At 38.9% G+C, this 21,003-nt stretch overlaps 1 protein-coding gene across 1 annotated transcript in view; it reads left to right on the top strand.

The window, feature by feature from the left end:
- TGS1 (trimethylguanosine synthase 1) overlaps positions 1 to 21,003 on the top strand; it is a 47,510-nt gene that overhangs the window by 19,889 nt on the left and 6,618 nt on the right. Inside the window, exons 8-12 of the mRNA XM_045006352.1 lie at positions 898 to 1,243; positions 2,544 to 2,726; positions 3,759 to 3,902; positions 5,942 to 6,158; positions 8,092 to 8,170. Coding sequence (XP_044862287.1) covers positions 898 to 1,243; positions 2,544 to 2,726; positions 3,759 to 3,902; positions 5,942 to 6,158; positions 8,092 to 8,170 — 969 coding nt within the window. The remainder of the gene's footprint in view (positions 1 to 897; positions 1,244 to 2,543; positions 2,727 to 3,758; positions 3,903 to 5,941; positions 6,159 to 8,091; positions 8,171 to 21,003) is intronic.

Below are 21,003 nucleotides of genomic sequence, written 5' to 3'. Positions count from 1 at the left end.
TTTACATGCACTTTGCAGCCTTCTTTAAATGCAGTTCACAGGATGGGACAGTTAACTAAAAAGCTGTAAATTTGGCCTACATATGCCAGAAAGTTTTTTTTCATATTATTCTTTGTTTTCATCTCTAATGAATTGTGTGAAATTGGATTATTGTACTACTTATATTAATTAATTGCATGGATTTTGTCTCCTGCATACACAGAGAATGCGTATCTAAAGTTGTAAAGAAAAATTTGTATTATTATATATAATTCTATATTGAAGAATTAATCTGATCATATATTGATTCATTGGCCCAAAGAAGCAGTTTGCACATTCACTTTTAAATGTGCAAACTTAACATTTTCAACAGTTTTTTAGGGTATATAATACGTTAATATGAACTATTGCTATATCAGTGGAAGAGACTTTTAAAGCAGTGGTTCTCAACCAGGGGTACACGTACCCTTGGGGGTACGCAGAGGTCTTCCAGGGGATACATCAACTCGTATAGCTGTTTACCTAGTTTTACAACAGGCTACATAAAAAGCACTAGCGAAGTCAGTACATACTAAAATTTCATACAGACAATGAATGACTTGTTTAGACTTCTCTGTATACTATGCACCGAAGTGCAAATACAATATTTATATTCCAGTTGATTTATTTTATAATTATATGGTAAAAATAAGAAAAAATAAGCAATTTTTCATTAATAGTGTGACACTTTTGTATTTTTATGTGAGATTTTTGTAAGGAAGTAGCTTTTAAATGAGGTGAAGCTTGGGGGTACACAAGACAAATCAGACTTCTGAAAGGGGTACAGTAGTCTGGAAAGGTTGAGACCACTGTTTTAAACTGCCTTTTTCATCGTGATGATGGTGCAATCTAATTATTTGTGATACTTGACAATTCCAGGTAGAGAAGTTCCTAAAACAGGTTAGTGAACCTGTGGAGGAAGCTATGTCCCAGGAATCCTTTGCTCAGGATAAGGTGCAGGACTCCTCTATAAGCAGTGACTCAGAGGAACAGGAAAGTTCACAAAGTAATAATCTCAGTGCGAAAAAGCATGACCCGCTATCTTCCAGCATTGTTAGTTATGAACTTGAAACAAATAACCTTGAAGAAAAGGAGAAGGAAGACGCAGCAGCAAGTGGCTCTATCTCTCAAAGCTCAGGAAGACAGGACTGTCATTCTGGACGACAGCTAGTTGCTCTGGATATTCCAGATTATCTTCAGGTAGAAACAGAAAGTGTGAGTCAAGGTACGTACAGTTATTAATAACTGGAGGCAAATTGGTTATAAACTTTATCCTGTAAGGTTTCGTTACCAATCTATTTGTCATTTTATATTTACTTAATGAAACTTACTATATTCTTAAATTTTTCAGTCAAAATCTTGCAAACTGAGATTTGGTTTGTGCAGTGCTAGTGCAGGTGAAGGTGGCTTTGGCATTTTTCTGAATAAATTCTGACCTTGCCACTGCTTTTAATGATTCTTTGTGGCTTGTAATGAACAGCAAATTGTCAATCTTCTTTACTCCAGTGAACTCCCTCATTGCAGCTGCATTGTTTCAGTAGTGAGGGAGAGTCCTTAGTAGGGATTGATTCAATTAAAACAGAAATGTCTGGACTGTCAAGAGTTTGGGGTCTCAGATATGTTATTGCAAAGAACATATAATGTGTCAATACTAACATGACTTTATTTTCTAGAAAAAATCCAGTATTTTATGAGCCTTTTCTTTTTTTAATTATTTAACACTTACTGTACTCCAAAGGAATAGAATTACTGAGGATTCTATATACATTCCATTATTCCTGTGGTTGCAGTTTTCCTTATTTTAATATAAGACTGGTATTACATAATTCTTCTGTGTAGATCAGTTTTGATTTCTGGTTTAAATACAATGTATAATTCAGTTCCTTATACTTGGTCACTAAATTGCCCTCTGATTTGGTTAACAGTTGTTAATTATGCAATGTCGACTATATTGCCATCCGCTGAAAAGAATGGTAAATCTGCTGAGATTCACCCCTATGCCAGTTAACCAGTCAGCCTAATAGTTAAGTCGGGGCGATAAGTACAGGAACCAAGCAGCCAAGATAACTAGACTTGACATTGGTGAGCAGAAGGGTTTGACACTGTGGCGGGAGTGCAGATCAGAGATGCTTGTCAGGGGGTGGTGCTCCAACTGTAAATTCACCCCAAGTTCCTAATGCCACTCTGAGCTCTCATTCTCTTCCCTTTGTCCTGCCAATCCAAATCCACCACAAGACGCTTCATCAGTATTCCCCTTTCAGTCTTAATAATGGGTTTGTGGCCTAGCTATATCTGTATTGGAAATTTGGTGTGGAACACTGCAGCCTGCACAAACATAACCATGAGCGTCTCTAACTCAGGTCACCAACCTGCAGAATCCTGCAAATGACCGCATATGTAATCCAGCAGTATGCTTAGATAGGGCATTATAATTGTTGCCATATATTACTTACATGCTACAGTCCGCACCCTTGAAATTAAGGATTTCTGAAATGATGCTAAACTTTGTAATTTGGTGTTTTCAGTTGTAGCTGAACCAACTGAAAGAAGAAATACCCAAAAGAAGAAAAACAAGAAGAAAAAAAAGAACAGAACCACACCACCATCTTTACCTGCTGAGATTGCTGCTGATCCTGAGCTGGCCAAATACTGGGCACAGCGTTACAGACTGTTTTCTCGGTTTGATGAGGGGATTAAATTAGATAGAGGTATGCTATTAGCTGGAGCATGCAAACATTGCAGTGTAAAGCTATTTAACCCTGAACTTTCATCATCTGATAAGAAACAACAAAGCAGAAGTGAATAATAATTTATGAAAAAATTTATAGTGATTTAGTGCAGATCAGCATAGCTCATTGATTTCAATAGAGCTATGTTGATCTCTGCTGAGGATCTGCCACATATGTCAGACCTGATCTTTTCTGAAAACTTTGCTGCCTGTAATTACATATTCTGTTTGATTATATTTTGTCAGCAGTGGTCTTCAGAAATCAGATGGCAAAAGGTGTAATCTGTATATGGCCAAATAAACTTCCAGTGTTGAAATATGCTGATTACATGTCATGTTTGCATATTAAATGCTCTAAATTTAGTCAGTTGCTAAAATACAGCTTTACATAGATCTGTATGGGTTCTCCAAGGGAAAAAGTCATAGATTTGCAGAAAGGCTAGTGATTGTATAACAACTTCTTGTTGTTCTTTTATCATTTTACTTCAAGCAGCCCCCATTTTCAAGCAGTCCCCATGTAAATATAAGGAGAAATATTAGGCATACAGAACTTCAGTTATAAAACCCCATATTCTGTCTTCTCTGCCATTTTACTTCAGCTCTGTTTTAATTTTAACATACATTCCGGATCTGCTGTATATTTGTTTGTAAAAGAATGGTGGTGTTGTGACTTAAGTACAAACCATTATCTTTTCATCACAGTATTGTAGGGCTTGATCCTACAAGGTGCTGAGCACTTTGGCTCAGTCTAGCACTGAAGTACATGTTTAGCTGTAATTACATGAGTAGGCTGACTTAAGTGGGACTACCCCTAGACTTAAAGTAAACTGCTGTATCGAATTAGTATTCAAAACCTTACAGGATCAATCCTATAATTCCCTAGTAAAATGCATGGTGCCAAAGTTGCTGAGCTTAATTTAATGTTCAGATTCTGTTTAGTTCTTTTGAATGATTGATTTTGGAAACAATTGACTAATTTTCTTTCCATCCCTTCCCACACTGCCTCCATCAGAGGGTTGGTTTTCTGTTACACCTGAGAAGATTGCTAAGCATATTGCAAGCCGTGTCAGGCAGTCCTTCAACTGTGATATAGTAGTGGATGCGTTCTGTGGAGTTGGAGGAAATGCTATTCAGTTTGCCTTGGCATCAAAAAGAGGTAATCATCTGTTTGTATATAGTGATTTCCCCACCCCATCCCCTGGTCTCTCTGCCAGTAGTCTTGATACAGGCTTTCTACATGTGTTTTACCTTATTCATTATGTTCTACTGCAATATGTACTATTGATGAATTTTTTTACTCCAGCATAAGCATGTCAACCTTTTTGTTTATATATTTGAAAAAAACAGGGCTGCTCTTGTATTTCTGCCATACGTATTTTAATCAATTTATTTTAGCCAAAGATGATCACTTGTTGCATTATTCAAAGTTATTTTATTTATCACGTGTTTTAGTAAAATAGCTAATCTTTATGATGTGTATATCCCAATCCCAAGTAGACTCCCATAGCTCTGTAGGGATTGGGCTGGGATAATTTAATATACAAATAAATAACACAGGGGCTACAGTACAGATTAAAATAAAAATGAATAATACAAATTAATGAAGACCCTTAATTTTTAATTTGAATGAAGCTGCTGCAAAATTTCCAGTCTCCCACATCAGAGTGGTGCAAAATCTAAAGAATTTGCTGTGGAAGTTAGGTCCAGCTTGTAATAGACTTCCTGGGACAATACCTATGAGTAACTAAGGGGCATGATTGACTGGCTCTGAGAAAAGTGCCATCTAGTCTTCCCTACCAAAAAAGAGATGAAAAGAATTTGGGAGGAAAATGCTCCTCACTCCAAGAGGTTAAGAAAAACAGTGTATAAGAGATGTTCCCAAGAATAGTTTTTCTCAAGAAATCATTTATTAGGTTTAATAATCCCACAGTCCCCAAGAATCTTTTAGGTTTTTTTTATTCAGTTGATCTGATTCTGGTGAGGCACAGAAAGTTAAGCTAATCAGCAGTGTGTGTGTCAGAAGAACAGCTTACAGCTTCTTTTTTCCATGACAACCATGCAGTATGCAATTGTACGGCTCTTATAAGCACATTACATATGGTCTATAAAATACTGCCAATAATGGGAGCACATGCTGGTGCAGCTGAGTCAGTTGCTGCAAAGTAATGTTAATCTAAACTAAGCGTATTTTTACATTGATAATTTATTGCTACTGCACTAATGGAGTGAAAGCAACTTCTTCAGTGAAAACATATAATACTAAATATTGTGCTCCATGGAATCTTTCTCTAAACATTCATGGGTGTAAAATAGATTCATATTCTAGTGCTGAATATTTTCTGGGGAAGGCAGGTGATGATGTGATCTCTGCTAAATTTGGCAGTTCACATTCAGTTATTTCTGTAACTATTCTTTTCATCTAAACTTAGTTATTTCCTTTATATTTTGTGACTGAGTTTTGTGTAAATGTTTATACTGTATCATAACAGCTCTCATGCTGTACCAGGTGCACATAGTTTCAGTTTACTTTTCAGAAGAGTTATTGATTAGTGTCATCTCTTGCAGCCTGTCTTTCATTTATTCTTGGGGTGAGATCAGCTGCCAGCCAAGGAGTTTGAGCCATGTATCCTAGGGGGTTCTGTTGATGTCAAGGAAAGGAGTCTTTGCCCTCCCAGAATGCATTACCTACCAGGGCTCCAGCCCAATGTTGAGTGGGTAGATCAACATAGTAGCAGATGCACAGTTCCAAATACCCCAGCTCAGGGATGCACAGGGAGTCATTGCAGAACGGTGCTTCACAGCATGCAGGGTATGTACAACCACAGCCAGCTTTCCCAGATCTCACCTGCTTTCCCTCCTTCATGCAGTATGACACTCTACTGTTTCTGCAGCGTCTGGGAATCTCTGCTTTGCAGTGTTGGAGGGTAAGAATTTGCCCCTTTGAGGAAATATAGCTTGGTGTGCTTTAGCAACAAGATTGAGATAATTGGCTATTGGTATATTACAAAAGTTATAGAAGTCCCGAATGGGAACACAAAATTAGTGGGTTTATAAATGCGTTATGCACCTCAGAGAACTACAATATAGCACCTTAATCGAAGGAACATCTTGTTTTGCAGTATGGACATCTGCCCAATGGCTTTGTCAGCTTGTGTTTCATAGTGTTAATTCTTTTTCCTTTCACCTTATTTTCAGTGATTGCGATTGATATTGACCCTGTTAAGATCAGTCTTGCCCGCAATAATGCAGAAGTGTATGGAGTAGCTGATCAGATAGACTTCATATGTGGAGACTTCATGTTGCTGGCTTCTCATATAAAATCAGATGTTGTGTTCCTCAGCCCTCCGTGGGGGGGTCCTGACTATGCCACAGCAGAAATCTTTGATGTTAGAACAATGATATCGCCTGATGGATATCCTTTCAAAGTCATATGTTCACAGCAATAGCTCTCACACATTAACAAGAGCTTCACTTCTTTTAGCAGGATAAAACAATGTGTGATTCTTTGATTCTGTCTTGTTCTGTTGATACTTTGGGCTCATTTGAACTTGATTTGGAATTGCAGGTGCACAGCACGCTTGAAAATCAGGCCTTAGATGTGTGATGTTGGATACCCAAAAATTGAGGTGCTCAGAATTAGTGGACACACTTACGAAACTTGGTCCTTAGTGACTTGCCCATGCAGAGAGTAGTGTTAGAGCTGGAGTTAATGCTCAGGAGCATCTACCTTCAAGATCGGTGTGCGATGGGTTTAGATCTCGTGTCTCCAAAAATTATCAAAAACAATTGTTGATATCGCTTTTGATTTTTCTTCTTTCAATTAAAAAAAAACTATGAAGTATATTTGTTTGAAAACATGATCTTGTTGCTTAGGATTTTTCATATGTTTCCTGCCTCTGTTTTCTTTCTTGAGGCCACAATCTTATGTGACATGATCATCTTCACATTAATCAGTTGTGGTGTTGCAACCAGAGGATTATGGGACAGATTTTTTCTCCTTTTTCTCCAGAAGATTTGGCCTTAAGAATTCAAATGAGGACTAAGCAGCAGGAACATATGAAGACTCCTAAACAACTGTTGCCTTTTTTTTTCATGCAAATATACTTAAAAAAACTGGAGTGGGCGAGAGTAGGCAAAGTTGTCTGCAAAGCAGACTTCTATTTCAAAAAAATTAATGAGACTATGGTAGGTCTTTAAATCAGTGCATCACTATTAATGGCTTTTGTCATGCTGATGATAAAACCAAGATATTCTTAATATTTTGCTTTGTTTCGATATCAGGCTGGGACTTGAATTTGGAACAACTGGTAATTTTTTGGTAGCTTTTTGACAAACAAGCTTTTTTTTCATGTAGGCAGTAATACATAAAGCATGTGATAAGACCCATCTGTGAGCTACAGAAATATATCAGCTTTCTAAATTCTAGTAAAAAGCTCCCAAACAAACATGGTACCCTAATTATCTGCATGTTCATTAGATGATATGATAGCCAGATTTTTAAAAATACAGGCAATCTTTAATTAAATATAAATAAACTGTACATATATACTTAAGATATTTTGTTCAAAATTGAAAAAAATATTTTAAAAGCTAGAATTTCTACTAACATTTTTCCCATTTATAAATTATTTATAAAACATTCATCTAATACGCTTGAGCTCCTTTCCAGTGTGTTAAAATATTTCATATAAAAATATAAATTCATGTAACCAGACAAACTTTCCCTAAGTCAAGAAATTACCTACAAAAACACATGGGCTGTGTTTCAGAGTTAGTTACCTATTTTCTTATCGTTTTATGAATAGTACATCCTAGTTACTTAGAATCGTTTTCCAGACTGTCTAAAACATAGCAGATGCCTGTATCCTAGGAAGCCAATCAATAGCACAAAACAGTCTTATTGTTACTGGATCATTTCTGTATTGATATTTTGTAGCAACCTGGTGGCCTCTTGGTAACTTGATCATGAATATGTGTGTGTGTATAACTTTCAATTAATCTTTTATATATGTGTGATTAATTAGAAGGATCAAGCCAGAATATGGGATAGAAAATAGCCAGCAAATGAAAAATGTGTGACAGTTTTAACGGGTACTATATTCATTGTAAGAAACAATTTTAGTGAAACTCTGACACATGAAACACTTCATAACATCTGGGCAAATTTATGGAATGTGAGGAGTTTATCCATTTTGGTAGTGCTAGGTCTGACATTTCAAAAGAGTTCTAATGCGTAGCACCAATAGACTAATTAGAAGAATAAGTCTCTAATCACTAGATGGGGGATATTCTAACATAGCAAATGAACCCATGTCAAGCTTTTTTTTTCCTTTACTGGCCTCTACATTTGAAATTTTCAAGCTGTCCCAGAAGATCACAAACAACATTGTGTATTTCCTGCCACGCAATGCTGACATTGACCAGGTAAGTTATCATTCACAAGCAGCTTTCAGAAGCAACTTTGCTGATATAAATTTATCTTTTAACCTTATTCAAATGAATCAGTTGTTGTAGTAGAGGACTATAGTTAATAACTTTTACCTTTACAGCGTATCTTAACATATTGGGAAACTGGATAGTGAATAACTCATATCAGTTTGTTTTTCCTTACTGCATTCTAGAACAACAATACGTTACTCTCTCAATTTTGTGTGCCGCTCTCCTCCAAACTCCTATGTTTCTGGCAGGGTGTGTAACTAATGCATCTTCATATCAATCAAACTGGTTATAGCATGTGTCTTTAACCAGCGATGGACTTGAGGAGAGTTGTTGAATAACAAAGCTCAGTATTCAGATTTTCAGTACATAAAGCTGAAGAAAATCATTATACATCCTGGAATACCAACTTGAGTAGCATCTTAAGTAATGTACAAAATAAACAATGTTTTTGGGCTCTAGAATATCAGCGGAGCTGACATTAGTTACCTATACAATTGCTTGTTCACATATAGGCAGCTCATGAACATAAATGACTAGATGATCCAGAGATATGAAAAATTCATATAAACAAAAGACTTGTTCTAGCAGTGTACACTTAGTACAGGAATTTTCAGTATAAAATTACATCATGTGCAATGTGAAATTCATTGGCTATCAAGAAGCCTACTAAAGTGGAGCAGTTATTGTCAGTATTAGTAGAAGTGAAATAACCCCTTTTGGTTGGGATATGCTAATAACATTCGGTAAATAGGTATAGTGGATGTTCTGCATTGTATCTCTTCCAAGTGATTGGTTTTATTTCCTCCACTTACAGTATGCGTTAATCTATGCAGACTTTGTAGATTAAGGCCAGAAAGGACCACTGTGATCTAGCCTGACCACCTACATAACACAGGCCGTAGAACCTTCCTGAATTAATTCCTGTTTCAAGTCCAATAGCTGTGATTGAACTAGAGTAGATTTTCTAAAAAATATCCAATCTTGATTTAAAAATATCCAGTGATGGAGAATCTACCACAGTCCTTGGTAAATCTTTCCAGTGGTTAATTATTATCACTATTAGAAATGTGCACCTTATTTCCAGTCTGAATGTGTCTAGCTTCAACTTCCAGCCATTGGATCTTCTTATATCTTTGTCTGCTAGATTGAAGAGCCCTTTGTTATCAAATTTCTGTTCCCTATTTAGATACTTGTAGACTGGCCAAGTCATCCTTTAACCTTCTTTTTCGTTGTTAGACTCAAGGATCTCAATCTATTTTAGTTTATCACTATAAAGTGTGTTTTCCAATCCTTTAATCATTCTTGTGGCTCTTCTCTGAAACCTCTCCAGTTTTTCAGCGTCCTTCTTGAATTGTTAGGGTCACCAGATGTCACAATTTTATAGGAACAGTCCCGATTTTTGTGTCTTCTTCTTATATAGGCTCCTATTACCCCCTATCCCATCCTGATTTTTCACACTTGCTATCTGGTCACCCTATGAATTGTGGACACCAAGATTGGACACACGATTTCAATAGTGGTTATACCAGTGCCAAATACAGAGATAATATAATGTCTTTACTCCTACTCCATATTTCCCTGTTTACGCATCCCAGGTTCACATTAGCCCTTTTGATCATAACATCACACTGGGAGTTCACGTTCAGCTGATTATCCACCATGATCCCCTAAGTCTTTTTCAATCACCGCTTCACAGGATAAAGTCCTCTATCTTTTACATATGACCTGCATTCTTTTTTCCCTTGATATAGACCTAACATTTGGCGCTAATGAATGCATGTTGTGCACCCAATTTACCAAGTGATTCAGGTTGCTGAGTATCAGTGACCTGTCTTGTTCATTATTTACCATTCCTGCAATCTTTTGTCATCTGCAGACTATCAGTGGTTTTGTTTTTTTCCAAATCGTTTATAAAAATGTTAAGTAGTGTTGCACCAAAAACCAATCCCTGTACGACCCCACTAGAAAAATACCTGCTTGATGTTAATTCCGTTTAGCTACATTTTGAGACGTGTTAATCAATTTTTAACCAATTTAATATGTGCCATATTGATTTTGTAGCATTCTAGTTTCTGAATTTAAGTTTAGTCTATACCAAGTCAAATGACTTGCAGAAGTTTATTACATCAGTGCAATAACATTTATCCACCGAACGTGTAATTTCATCAAAGAGAGATTTTTGTCAGTTAGATCTTGTCAAGTTAGTTCTCCATCACTGGAAATTTTAAATCAAGATTGGATGTTTTACTAAAAGATATGTGTAGTTGAAACAAGAATTGTTTAATGGAAGTCCTGTAGCCTGTGTTACCCAGGTCAGACTAGATGATCACAATGATTCCTTCTGGCCTCGGAATCTATAAATCATAAAAGAAGCCTTGGGCAGAGTCAGGAATAGAACCCAGCCCTCTTCTGTCTCACTCTACTGCCTTAACCACAAGAGAACATTCATACTCTTCTTACAACTCTGTCTCATTTACTGTCCATCCTGTGCATTGAATGAGGCATGCCTTCTGTAGAACAGTTTTTAACTACATCCTCCTATACTATTATGATGCATGGTGGCTGAACAATTTGAGCTGAAACTTTAAAGCAGTGGTTCTCAAACTTGGGCCGCCGCTCGTTCATGGAAAGCCCCTGGTGGGCTGGGCCAGTTTGTTTACCTGCCGTGTCCACAGGTTTGGCCGATCGCAGCTCCCACTGGCCGCGGTTCACCGCTCCAGGACAATGGATGCTGCTGGAAGAGCGGCCAGCATGTCTCTTGGCCTGCGCTGCTTCCTGCAGCCCCCATTGGCCTGAAGCAGCTAACCGCGGCCAGTGGGAGCCATGATTGGCCAAACCTGCGGACGCGGCAGGTAAACAAACCAGCCCGGCTCCCCTAGGGGCTTTCCCTGAACGAGCGGTGGCCCTAGTTCGAGAACCACTGCTTTAAAATAAAATATTCACCTTGAGACAAAGAGCAAGCATGGAAAACTTCTGCCTGAAAAATTAAGCTTTGGCAGAGTTTTACGAGCAGTTGAAAATGGAATTGTATAGTGTTAGGCTCCCTCAACTATAGGCATCACTACCAGCTCTGTCTGTAATGTGAAAAGATCTTTGGTAAGTGGGACCCGAGGTGCCTAGGGTAGCCCACACTGAAAATGCCAAGGGCGGGGCAGGCTGCAAAAAGGAGAATAGATTCTCCTAAAACTTACCCACATAGAGAGGAAAAAGACATGTTACCCACATAGAGAAGAAAAAGACCAGGTTAACACTGTCGTTAGATTCACCAATCAGTCACAAAGTGTGCTCCTGGTTACCAAGAAGCTAGAAAAAAAGAAATCACAGAGCCCCCTTTATTGCATTCCAGTCTCTGGCTCCCAGTCAGCAAATAGGTCTAGTAAAGTGAGAAGTTATTTAAAACTCTATTCTAAACTGTATTTAAAACTACACAAAATGTTCTTCTGATCACCAGAGGGCCAGCCACATTACCAGATCAATACTAGTTTGGATCTTACCCAGAGTACCACTCTGCCAGCCAATCCTTTAGTATCTAAAACAAAGGTTTATTAGAAAAGAAAAGAACAAAAAGAGAGGAGTTAAATGGTCAAAGCAATCAGAGAAGCAGGATTGAAGACAAAATGGAGGTGATGCAGCTCCCTTTTTGTATAAGCCACATGGCAAAGGATATATCCTCTGTCCCAAACACAAGCTTACAGCACATGGGCATGGAAAAGCTCTTGGGAGTCCCCTGTCCACAGACATGTCCAAACATGTCCTGCTGTCTCAGGCATAGCCCCAGGCTTCTCTCAATGGGTTCATTGTACCACTGATTGCCCTTGATGGGCCATCAAACAGGCTAGATAGTGCTGATGCCAGTTTGTCTGAGGGTGTCACCCAGAAACACAGCACAAGTTTGAGATGCAGATACAACTTTAGATAATGCTTTCCCAGCCAGAAGGCCGATTATAACTCATGATACAAAGATGATACATATATATAAACAAGATTATCATACTTAGCCCATTATAACTTTGCCACTGATACCATATGGCATATCTTGTAAGATTCATAGCAATTTTGTAATACTGGTATCAATAATATCAATGGTCACCCATATTCCATACAGTGTCATAGTAAGTACTAATGCAGAAGGATTATTCCTGAAAAATTGTGCCCATCCCAGTTTGTAAACAGCAGGGGGTTTTTTAGAATGTTTTGTTCAGGATATAAGAAAACAAACAAATTGTTTTTAGTTTTCATTCTTCCTTCCCCTCACTATTACTTAAATAACATAACATTTGTTTAGTGCTGGAGTGTACAAGGTGGCAAAACACAAAAAAGCAAAAGAAGTTGAATAGGCAGTCCCATCCGCAGAAAGCTTCTTGGGAGATTTGTCATACAGGATCAGGTCATTGGTCCTTCAAGTCTGGTATCTTGCCTACAGGAGCGGCCAATTCCTTATTTTATTTGTTTATTTTATTTATTAACTAGAGGAAGAAAAAAAAATCCATAATGTACCAAGCCAATTTGTGCTATGCTGTACATGGCCAGCACGTGGAGAAGATTTGATAAGCAGTATTAATTCTATGTGCATATGTGGAAGATAACCTTTGTTGTTTGACAAACTAGTGGAGTAGACTCGCCCTTGGTAAGGTACAGTTAATCAAATTGTTTCTCTTCAGTTCATTCTTCTATCTCTAGAGGGAGCAGTAATGTTAATAAAACATGGGGAAAAGTGTTAAAGACATGTACAATAAACTCTTTTGGTTTTTTAAAATCCCATCAAATTTACCTGCCTATGATTGTGGTCTTGTTACAAGAATAATTTTTCATGGGTTGCATTTTTAGGTCAAATTGAAGATGAACTGCCCCAGTAAAATATGAAAGACCTGTTTTAACCTTTTTTTAAAAAAAGTTCTTTCTTTTTGTGCTAATTATAAATCTTAATTTCCTTGTTTTTAAGCACTCTTTTAGGGCTGTCAATTAATCACAATTAATTCGTACGATTAACTCAAAAGAATTAATCACGATTAATTGCAGTTTTAATCACACTGTTAAACAGTAGAATACCAATTGAAATTTATTAAATATTTTGGATGTTTTTCTACCCCTTCATACATATTGTATTCTGTGTTGTAATTGAAATCAAAGAGGATATTATTTTTGCTTACAAATATTTGCACTGTAAAATGATAAACAAAAGAAATAGTATTTTTCAATTCATCTAAGTACTGTAGTGCAATCTCTTTGTCGTGAAAGTGCAATTTACAAATGTAGATTTTTTTTGTTTGTTACATAACTGTACTCAAAACCAAAACAATTCAAAACTTCAGAGTCTACAAGTCCACTCAGTCCACTTCTTGTTCAACCAATCGCTAAGACAAAAAAGTTTATTTACATTTACAGGAGATAATGCTTCCCTCTTCTTATTTGCAATGTCACCAGAAAGTGAGAACAGGCTTTTGCATGGGACTTTTGTAGCTGGCATTGCAAGGTATTTACGTGCCAGATATGTGAAACATTTGTGCCTCTTCATGCTTTAGCCACCATTCCAGAGGACATGCTTCCTCGTTTAAAAAAAAAAGCGTTAATTACATTTGTGACTGAACTTCTTGGGGGGACAACTGTATGTCCACTGCTCTGTTTTACCCACATTCTGCCATATATTTCATGTTATAGCAGTCTTGGATGATAACCCAGCACATTGTTCATGTTAAGAACACTTTAACTGCAGATTTGACAAAACACAAAGAAGGTGCCAATGTGAGATTTCTGAAGATAGCTACAGCACTCAAACCAAGGTTTAAGAATCTGAAGTGCCTTCCAAAATCTAAGAGGGACGAGGTGTGGAGCATGCTTTCAGAAGTCTGAAAAGAACAACATTCTAATGTGGAAACTTCAGAACCTGAACCACCAAAAAAGAAAACCAGCATTCCGCTGGTGACATCTGACTCAGATAATGAAAATGAACATGTGTCGGTCCACACTGCTTTGGATGGTTATCGAGCAGGACAGCATGGACTTATGTTCCAAGGAATGGTGGTTGAAGCATGAAGGGACATATGAATCTTTAGCGCATGTGGCACGTAAATATCTTGTGACTCCGGCTACAACAGTGCCATGAGAATGCCTGTTCTCACTTTCAGGGCAGCAGTATCTCCTGCAAATGTAAACAAACTTGTTTGTCTGAGCAATTGGCTGAACTTGAAGAAGTAGGACTGAGTGGACTTGTAGGCTCTAAAGTTTTACATTGTTTTATTTTTGAATGCAGGGGTTTTTTTGTACATAATTCTACATTTTTAAGTTCAACTTTCATGATAAAGAGATTGCACTACAGTACTTGTATTAGGTGAGTTGAAAAAATACTATTTTTGTTTTTTTACAGTGCAAATACTTGTAATAAAAAATAAATATAAAGTGAGCACTGTATACTTTGTATTCTGTGTTGTAATTAAAATAAATATATTTGAAAATGTAGGAAACATCCAAAAATATTTAAATAAATGTATTCTATTATTAACAGTGCGATTAATCGCGATAAATTTTTTGAATAATTTGACAGCCCTACACTCTTTGTATGTGTGACATACTGCATGATGCTGAATCTCCTTGCTTCAGGGTTTTAATGCGCTGAGTATATTTTCTCTCTTTAAAAAAAAAAGTCCAGAACTCACATTTTCAAAGTATCAAAACTATCAATCAAACGATTTAACAAGGCTTGGATTGAGAGATCACTTTAATTGGCTTCTAGTTGTACGTTTACATACCATAGCACAAAATTTCACCTGGAAAAACTCTTCCGGAGAGACAGGTTTAAAGAAAAGGATTAGAGTCACAGCTTTAAAGAGACTTCCTTGTTCTCTTTAGAGTATTTGTTTTGTCTGTTTTACAGTTTCCAAAATCAAGCACAGTGGAAACTCTGTGAACATTCAGCTAGTTGAAGAACCTCACTGACTTCTCCTGGTGACTTGTTCACTTACAGTGTTTTTTTCAAACCAAGTAGTAAAACCATCAGGATGAGGGAGCAGAACTTGCCCCTAAGATAGTAGTGCTGGCTCTTTTCATAGCTTGTTTTTTCTTTAGGGGATTTTGCTACTCTCTCTTGAAATGTTGCAACCTTTTATACTTGCTGAGAAAGAGCATATTGTTGTGCATATTGTACTTCTGGGAGAATTCTGTGCCAAAAGAATTTAAAATTCTGCACACTATATTTGAAAATTCTGCATATTCTATTTGGGAAAATAACACAATATAATCATGCGAGTTACAATTATTTTGTTAATTTATTTCAAAATATCTGTCAGCAAGTATGTCTAACAATGCGGACAAAAAAAAAGATTCTGTTTTTTTTTTTGTTTTTTTTTACAAATAGATTCTTTACTATGTATATTAATACAGAACTTTGTATAATTCATTTAAATTACAATATAGAACTGTATTTCCTGCACATGTCAGAAGCAGTGCAAAGGCTTGTGGGAGTCAGGGGTAACAGAGGAGCTGAGGGAGAGGGAAGGAGCCTAGGAGTGAACCTGGAGGGTGTTGGGTGTGGGTGAGAGATTTTTCTTTGGAGTGGGGGAGGAGATAGGATTGTTAGAATGTTAGGAAGCCGCCCCATGCAGACCCTGGCTGACCCCAAGCCTCTCCCCTTCAGTCAGGCATGTTTGCTCCCCTCCCCCATCCCCAGGCTTAATGCTGTCACCTCACTACTCCTGAGCCAATGCTCCAGTTTGTGTCGTCCCGTCCCCCTCCTTCCCCCCCCCCCACACTTGGCATTCTGAATCCCAGTCTGTGACCCACCCAGCAGCCTTGTGTGCCCCACTCTGTCCTAACTTGGATCTGTGGGTAGGGTGCTGTGATGAATTCTGCTCCTGGGGGAATTCTGTAGCACTAGGCATAGAATTTTGTATTTTCCCACATGAAATACATTTTGCCTAAGAAGTGCTGCAGTTCTGCCTTTTACCCACCAGAGGCCACTATGGCACTAAAACAGCCGGCATGAACACCGCCTGGTGGGCAAAAGATGGAACTGCAGCTCTTCTTAGGCAAAATGTTTTTTATGCAGGAAAATACAAAATAAATTTGTTAGTCTTTAAGGTGCCACAAGTACTCCTGTTTTTTTTTTTTTTGCGGATACAGACTAACACGGCTGCTACTCTGAAACAAAATTATGCGAGACAGATGAATTCTGCGCATCCGCAGATGCACAGAATTCCCCCAGGAGTAATATTGACCTGTTTTCCTTTCTCTCAGATTGTTAATACCTTTGCTAAGAGTTTGACCTAGGTTGGAGAAGATGTTCTTTCTGGTACGCCCATATATGATCTGACTCTTAGGCTTCATCTACACTGGATGCTTTCATCGCTAAACTTTTGTCGTTCAGGGGTGTGAAAAAAATGTACACACCCTGAATGACAAAAATTTTACTGACAAAAGAGTGGCTACACTGTGCAACTTCTAGCAGCACAGCTGTGTTGCTAAAAGGTGCGTAATGTAGACATAGCCTTAGAAGGAGAACTTATCACGGTTAGGTCCTAACATGACACATTCATGAGGTTTCTGTCCAGTGTTATTTTAAACAACACAAAAGTTAACTCTGAGACATCTATTCTATCATTAAATGGCAAAAATGAAATTGGTTTTGTGGAGTGGCCCTCCTCATATATTCTACTGAAATCCTGCATGTGACACCTCTGATTAAAACTGTGTAGGATTTTTAACCTGGCAAAAAGAAAGAATTGGAATAGCTTAATAAAACGACGGGAGAACACCTAGTGCCAATCACCCACAGGTGGTAAAATTGGTTTTCCAATTCAAGTATCAACTTAATATGATTTTTTTACCAGTGTTGTTGGGGGCTAATTACCAAGAAGCTTCTGAAATTTGGAAATCATCAAATTGCATTCAAAGTTAGTAGTTATGAGTGAATATTTACTCTTTTTTTTTTCTTCGTAAAAAGACCGTTTATAATATGCGTTACCATGAATTGTCCTTATTTCCTAACCCGGTCTGTTTTCAGTTCTGTAAATAGGGCATACAATTGTAAAACAATTAAAAACAACTGTTACAAAGTGCCCTTAGTCCAGTAAACAGTTTTCACAGGTTAAAATCATTTGGGTCAAATTTTGCAAGAGTATCTATTTTTGGGAGCCTCTGTTTTTGGGTGCTTAGCTTGAGATCTTGAAATCTGATTTTCAGAAAGTGCTAAGCGTTCACCTTCCGAAAATTGGGTCCCTTTAAGGCAAAGGTTCTCCAACTGTGCCCCTGCCCCCACCCCGGGGAGGGGTGACACAGAATATATTTGTGGGGGGGAGGGCATGAGAAGTGTTACCCCGGGGGGGGGGGGGCGGGAAATGTACTGTGCACATTTTATCCAAAGCAATGAATAATTAGCAAAGCTGATTCGTCCAGACATATCAGGTCCTCAGATGGTGCTGTGCATTTGACTCTAGATGGGGCTGTGCATTTTGATGGATTTCTATTAAGCTTGCACAGCATTATACAAGGTTGTTACCATCTATACATTAATCCGTTTGCTAGGATGTAGTGAGCACATTTAATTGTAAGCATTGACCACAATCACAGTTTTGCTCTTCCTCTTGTTACAATGGATTGTTGGCTCTGTTTAAATCAATGCCTTACTGTTCTTAATATTTAGTGAGAGTTGCATGTTGATTTTTTGTTTATCTGTATATGTACTTATATGGTGGGGGAGGGAGGGTGTAAACTACTACAGACACAGAGAAGGGAGGAATGATCAAATAGGTCTGAGAATCACTGCTTTAAGGTGTTTCAAATTGGGTACCCAAAATCACTAGTCCCTTTGGAAAATCTTGGTCTCAGCATACAGTAATTAACCTGCTGTAAATTGTCTCCCTATCATTGGATTTTATTCAACCAACTCCGCATTATTTCAGCAAAGGTGATTTGCAATCTTTAACTATCAAGACTAATGACAATTGGGTTAGCAACCATGAAAGCACCCTTGTTATTCCCAACAAGCAAACTTTCATTGGCCTTCTAAAGTAATCTGCACTGATTCTTTTCAACAGTGGTTCTCTTCTTCTCCCCCACCCCCAATGAAAATTTTACAGGGGTGAGAGAGGGAGCAGGATTCTTTTCAGAAAGCTTTAGTAATAATGATTTCTCATTTTGACCTTCTTTGTTACAAAGGGTGTGAGGGTGAAGGTAGCCTCAAAGCAGTGTACAAATGCTGATTTATGTTAAACCATTACATTGCTTCACAGAGCTCTCTATTAGAGCTCTTTAGCTGGTAGTTAGGAGATAAGATTTCTCAGCATGCGTCTGTTAGGATTGTAAGGATGAATATAGTATAATCCTCCATAAAGGTTAAGCCACAGATAGATTTTCCATACAAAAGCCATTTTCCCAAATAACTTTGTGTAGCTTTGCTATCTTTTAAGCTGTATAGAAAGACAGTTTATCCAGATATTTTCCACATCTAGCTGTAATTCCTTACTTCCTTGGCAACTCCTCGTGCCCTCCCATTCCTTCTATGGTCTCCTTGGTCCCTCTGTAGTTTCCTTTAACATCTCTCCAGCTTTCACTATCTTCAGAGAAAAACTTACAGTCTAGAAGGGAATAATGAAGTAAGTGGATTTTGCCCATCTGTGACAGAGCTACGCTCTGTCCTGATGCCCCAGAAACTGCTCAGACCCACTTTCTTCTTGTATGTTGGCAGCATTTTATTCTAAAACCATTCACCAGCCCCAGTTCAGTGCAACATAACAGTTTTAACCTCTACTTCTTTCAGCCCTTCTTTGCTAAGGCCCTAAAAGGAGAGGAGGTCTCCCTCTCTCTAAGGAGTGCCTTCATTCTAGACTCAACTAGCCAGGTCCTCCTCCCGCCACATAACACTTCCTTCTTGGCTTTTATCAGGGTTGTTCAGGTCTAATTGTTGAGGTCTAATTAGTTCCTTACCTCCTTAGCCTCTCCTGCTGATTAGCTATTTATTCAATCAGCCATTACTGGGGAAACCAATTCAGACCACAGTGATCAGAGTGCTGACCCACCTATCACATCTCAGCACTCTGTCTCGCCATCAAGTCAGTCTTAACTGGCTTTGAGATCCGACAAAGTGGGTATTCACCCACAAAAGCTCATGCTCCAATAAGTCTGTTAGTCTATAACAGGGGTGGGTAAACTTTTTGGGGCGAGGGCCACATCTGGGTGAGGAAATTGTATGCAGGGCCGGGGCAGGGCGGGTGGAGTGCGGGATGTGGAGGAAGGGGCTCAGGACAAGGGATTGGGGCAGAGAAGGGGTGCAGAGTGTAAGAGGGGGCTCAGGGAAGGGGGTTGGGGTACAGGAGGGGTGCGGAGTGCAGGATGGGGCTCAGGGCAGGGAGTTGGGGTGCACGGGGTGCAGGGTGCAGCAGGGAGCTCAGGGCAGGTGGTTGGAATGCACAGGAGTGCAGAAAGGGGCTCAGGGCAGGGAGTTGGGTGCAGGAGGGGTGCGAGGTACAGGCAGAGGGCTTAGGGCAGGAAGTTGGGGGGCAGGAGGGGTTTGAGCTCCAGCCCGGTGCCGCTTACCTAAAGTGGCTCCGGGGTGGCAGTGGCGCACACCAGGGCCAGGGCAGGCTCCCTGCATGCCTGCCCTGTCCCCACGCCACTCCAGGAAGTGCTGCGGCCCCTGGGTGGGGTGGGGGGGCAGAGGGCTCTGCGTGCGCACATGGAGCCCTTTGCCTCCCAGCCCGGGGGCTGCTTCTGAGAGCAGCGCCGGGCTCGCAGCACCACCAGGGGTAATCCCGCGGGCCGGATCCAAAGCCCTGAAGGGCCGGATCCGGCCCGCGGGCCATAGTTTGCCCATCCCTGGTCTATAAGGTGCCACAGGACTCTTTGCTGCTTTTACTGCTTTAAATAATGCAGAGTCTACACTCACACTGCGTTGACCAAAGTAGGTTGACCTTGGCTCTGTGCTGCTCAGGGAGGTGCTTTCATTGTCTCTCTGTTATGGGATGGTTATGTCAGCCAGAGGCAAATTTTGAACATAGACACATGCATAAATATATTGACACAAGGTGACTTACATCGACCTAACTTTGTAGTGCAGAACAGGCCTAGATCTCCCAGTGTTATTACTCAAATATTTTCACTTAAAATAGATTTTGATATTAAGCCATATGGAGCAGAGAGTATCTTTTTGTTCCATGTTTGTACAGTACCTAGCACAAAGGGGGTCTTGATCTATAATTGGGGCCCCTGGGTGCTATGTTAATACAAATAATATATAATAATTAGGTGGTGAATTATGTGGAGTTACACTCTGTAAGTGATTGACATTATGATCAATCGTGTTAGGTCTAGAAACATATTTTTCATGAAAGTTTTTGCAAAGATTAGAGTGATTCTTCTACATCCCGAGAGGCTTCTTATTTGGTTTGAAAAAATAAAATTAGGTGGCTTGTTCTCTTGCAAAAGCAGCAGGATGCACAAATTTTCAGATGAGGCCTTTCACCTTTATATTATCCTAATAAGCCAAATCAATCAAGATAGTATTGAGCTTCTATTTGATCTATTAAGACTAGGCAATACAGGATATAGTGATATTGTTAAAACCTGTCCATAGTAACTACAGATAAAATGTCTTGTATTGTTCAAACAAAAAGGACTAGTAAAAACTAATTTGAGAATCAAAGTGGGTTCGAGACAGAGACAAATCTCTCTGTAAATTGAGTAAACGTGGTTTCAGAGGGAAAATGCGTATACGTTAAATTGGGAGGCCAGAATGTAACTCTTTCCTGGGGTTCTGAAGGGTGTCAGGTATGTTGCCTTTGTGCTGATGATTAAATATTGTCCACTAAAGATCTTCTGAAGCTTTTTAA

This window comes from Mauremys mutica, chromosome 2 (genome assembly GCF_020497125.1).
Source record: "Mauremys mutica isolate MM-2020 ecotype Southern chromosome 2, ASM2049712v1, whole genome shotgun sequence".
NCBI classification, from domain to species: domain Eukaryota; kingdom Metazoa; phylum Chordata; order Testudines; family Geoemydidae; genus Mauremys; species Mauremys mutica.
Note: the sequence above shows the minus strand (reverse complement) of the source record. Positions and strands in the feature narration are given on the sequence as shown.